We start from the raw sequence: 4191 nt of genomic DNA, 5'->3' as shown, positions 1-4191 counted from the left end.
AAGAAGGTCTCAGATCATTTTGAGGAATAATAAAAGCAATGTTTGGTTTGGCTGACAGCAAGCTACACATGAATGAAGAAAATGAAGTGTGTGTCTGTGTGTGTGTGTATATATATCTTTTTCATAAAAGTTGTACAGTACTCTGAATATTTCTTTCAATTGCTTTTTAAATTTATGACATTGTTTGACATGGCAGGGGCCTCTGCAAACAAATCCTTCCCGTCCTGTCTTTTTCAAAAGTGGCGTGTATGTTTGAAAAGTAACATAATGTGTAAAAAATGTTGAACTGTAATGAATGGAATTGGAAAGGATTTATCCTCACACATAATGTGGTCCGGGACATCACTCACACTGCTGTTTTCAGCTGGAAAGGTAGGGATATCTGTCTTAAAATGCATTTCATTTTTACTGTGTGTTTGCTTGTAGCTTGTTGAATATGAAATATAGTAGCTGATCTTGCTTAACGTTCAAAAGCTACCTAAAGTTCATCATTCTTACAGAAATAAATAGTAACTTTATGTGGCCATGTTGTAAAATCCAGTAACTTTTTCTTTTGTATCTCTTAGTATTAGTCAATTTCACAGTTTTATACTGTTTATGCTGTAGATCCACCTTTTTCCATTTTTGTAAAGATACACTACCCTCCTTTGACCAGAAATTGTTACTGAGTATGTTGTCGTGTCTCTTTTGTTAGTTTTGAAATGGCATATGTATGTATTCTCTATTTTGTGTTCCTTTATCCTGAATAATCTAACAATGACCATCAAATGTCTTGATTATTAGGATGTCTGGTGCAAGGATTCTACTGTTTCTGCAGAGCCTGTTGCGTAGGAAACCTCTAGAGCCCGAAGGTGAAGTTTCTAGTTTTCGCCGGTGCCTGACCTCGCTTGACTTAGTGGCTCTGGGGGTCGGCAGCACATTAGGGGCTGGAGTGTACGTGCTGTCAGGTGAAGTGGCCAGAGCTGTGGCTGGGCCGAGTATAATAATATCTTTCCTGATAGCAGCAGTGGCCTCCGTCTTTGCAGGACTGTGTTATGCTGAATTTGGAGCCCGTGTCCCAAAGACTGGTTCTGCCTACCTCTACAGCTATGTGACTGTGGGAGAGATCTGGGCTTTTATCACTGGGTGGAACCTTTTGCTATCTTATGTTATAGGTATAAAGATAATTCCACACTCTACAGTAGATTTGCAGCAAGTGATGAATGTTTAATTGTTGTCTTGGAAATGTCTGTTCTACCATTTATTTCATTACATTCGTAAAATTTTATGGGTCTCTATGAGGATTTTTTTCATGTTGTGGCTTATTTCTGTTTTTAAGGGACTTCCAGTGTTGCAAGAGCATGGAGTGGGACTTTTGACGATCTCATTGGAAATGGCATCGCCAACTCAATAGGCAGACAGATTGTGATGGATTTACCTGGGTTAGCTCCCTACCCAGATTTCTTTGCAGCTAGCCTCATAATGCTCTTGGCAGGTGTGTTTTCTAACATAAACCCATAAAACATTTTACCAAATGTAAAATTGTTGATTAGAATCACAAGGAAGGGTTTGTATGAAGGGTTTGGCCGAGGGGCCCAGTGCCCAGTAGGCCTGATGAGTAATCTATCCATATATAGTGCAGCATATCAAGTATATTTCTATGTTTGACATGCAAGGCTTGATTGTATTTATTGTAATGATGTACTTTCTGTCGGTTTTATTTGTAGGGATTCTTGCATTTGGTGTAAAAGAATCAGCCATAGTAAATAAGGTTTTTACAGCAGTTAACATCCTAGTGTTGCTGTTTGTTATCCTGTCTGGCTTCATAAAGGGGGACATCAACAACTGGTTCATTGCTGAAGATTGTCTCCCAAATGGAAATGAGTATGTCTCATTAATTAAATAATAATAATAATAAATGCTTTCCCAACATGCCAAACCAACAGAGGAATGTGTTAGTAATGTACAATACAACGGTTGATATTTCTGTGCTTACAAAAATATTGCAGCCGTTGTGTTTGTGCCGTTGTGTGCTAAATACTGTACAAGTTTAAAATCCATGATCAAGCCACGTGTCTGTTATTTACAGAAACCACACACTACTGAATAAAACCTCCAAATATGGCAGTGGAGGATTTTTCCCTTTTGACTTTGAAGGAACATTAGCAGGAGCAGCCACTTGCTTTTACGCTTTTGTTGGATTTGACTGCATTGCCACAACAGGTAAAGTAAAGGATGTTGATGCCAGTGAACGAGTGAAAACAAGGGAGAAAAGATCATTTTTATATGGTATACAGTATAGGATTTTTAGTTTTTGGAACGTAAAATTATTTAGACAGAAACAGTAATGCTATATGCTTGAAGGTAAAAAAAAAAAACAGTTGTTAAATGAACATGTTGAATCAAAATCTTTTACCTTTAGGAGAGGAGGTGCAGAACCCTCAGAAGTCAATCCCTCTCGGCATTGTGGCATCTCTTCTCATCTGCTTTTTGGCATATTTTGGTGTATCTGCTGCCCTGACTCTTATTATGCCATACTATTTACTCAGTGTTCACAGCCCACTGCCTGTGGCCTTTACATACATCGGCTGGGGTCCTGCAAGGTATGCAGTGGCTGTGGGATCTCTCTGTGCACTATCAACAAGGTACGTGCCATTTATAAGTTCTCTGTTCTTTTACTGTGAAGATTTCTGTGTTATAAGGGCCCAAGAGGAGGGGTTATAGTAAAAGGGGTTTTATTAATAAATGAAAAAACAACAGAGGGCAAACAAACAGAAACTCACTCCAAAGGAAGGACAAGAGAACACACACTAACAGAGGACAGACAAACAGACAGTGAAATAGAACTTGATAGTGAAAACAGAAATGATGGGAAAACTAATACTTAATAAGTAGTAATAACTAATCCAGAAGGGTGCGTTCATAAAAAACCTCCAGGATGAAACAATAAACTAGAGAGCGTGCACATACAGGGATCAATCAAAACCAGTAAACAATATAATAAACACACGCGTACCGGGCTCGACAGACAGGGATAAAACAAAAGACCAAACCACACGTTTAAAACAGATATAAACTGACATTTAATGTACAATAGTTTATTTTTATTTTAACAGAATAAACATCATCAGCTGGCATGTAGAGTTATATCGTGAATAAAGATAATTAAGACCACTGTTAATATGTATTAATCTGTCTTATGTTTACAGTTATAATCTGTCTCATTTTCCACAGCCTGCTAGGATCAATGTTCCCGATGCCACGTATTCTCTTTGCCATGGCCAGGGACGGACTTCTCTTCAGGCCTCTCAGCAAAATGAGTGACAGACAAAGTCCTGTCATAGCAACCCTGGTTTCAGGGGCTGTAGCAGGTTAAACTTTCTATAGAACTCATAATCATTTGAACCCCTTTCTCTGAAGTTATTTAGTTGGTTAGTTGTTAAGAAAATAATATGCTCACTCCTAACATTGTTTATATGCAGTTACTATCATTCATGTCCTTTCAGCTATCATGGCATTACTCTTTGACCTGAAGGCACTTGTTGACATGATGTCAATTGGAACTCTCTTTGCCTACACACTTGTTGCTATTTGTATCCTCATATTAAGGTATGCATCATGAACACTTACAGTACAAGAACAATCTTAGAGTCTCAAGGGTGAGAACAACAAAAAAATCTCTTTCATGTGTGATGAGATGGCTGCCTAATTTGTAACAAACAAATGGCAGTCTGACGACAAGTTTTTACATGAGCTCAAACTACATCAACAATTTGAACATAATTTAAAAAAAATGTGAGATTTTTGACAAAACTGAAATGATTAGCTATGAAAAAGTGTCATTGATAAGCGACTGATAAGTGCAGTTTCCCTATTAAAACAGTTTGTCTTTCCCTTGAATACATCTGGTGACTGACATTGATTGAATAAAGTACATTATAAATTAGTAAACCAGGAAAACCAAGCAAACATAAATAAAACCCACTCAATCCTGCACTTAGACCTCACTTATATAAATATGGAGAAATACATATTACCAAATAATAATAATAATTAATAGTGTATCACCTTTACAGATACCAAGCTGACCCGTGCGAGGATTTATGTTTCAGCAAACCAGAACCCTTTACAGTCATGGGAGTATTTTTTCCTCCATCTCACACCAGCATACGGTCATCAAAAAATGTTTCTGTTTTAACTATCTTTATTAGT

General features: G+C 37.5%; 1 protein-coding gene across 1 annotated transcript; it reads left to right on the top strand.

The window, feature by feature from the left end:
- Nucleotides 1–784: 784 nt before the first annotated feature.
- zgc:175280 (cationic amino acid transporter 2 family protein) lies at nucleotides 785–3635 on the top strand. Its single transcript, XM_067494560.1, has 6 exons — nucleotides 785–1154; nucleotides 1319–1474; nucleotides 1707–1863; nucleotides 2048–2202; nucleotides 2402–2624; nucleotides 3486–3635. Exons 1-6 carry the CDS (start codon nucleotides 785–787, stop codon nucleotides 3505–3507), a joined length of 1083 nt encoding a protein of 360 aa, XP_067350661.1. The 3' UTR covers nucleotides 3508–3635.
- The last annotated feature ends 556 nt before the right edge of the window (nucleotides 3636–4191 follow it).

The sequence above is a fragment of the Channa argus genome, chromosome 24 (genome assembly GCF_033026475.1).
Source record: "Channa argus isolate prfri chromosome 24, Channa argus male v1.0, whole genome shotgun sequence".
Taxonomy (NCBI): Eukaryota; Metazoa; Chordata; class Actinopteri; order Anabantiformes; family Channidae; genus Channa; species Channa argus.
This window is presented reverse-complemented; position numbering and strand designations above follow the sequence as displayed.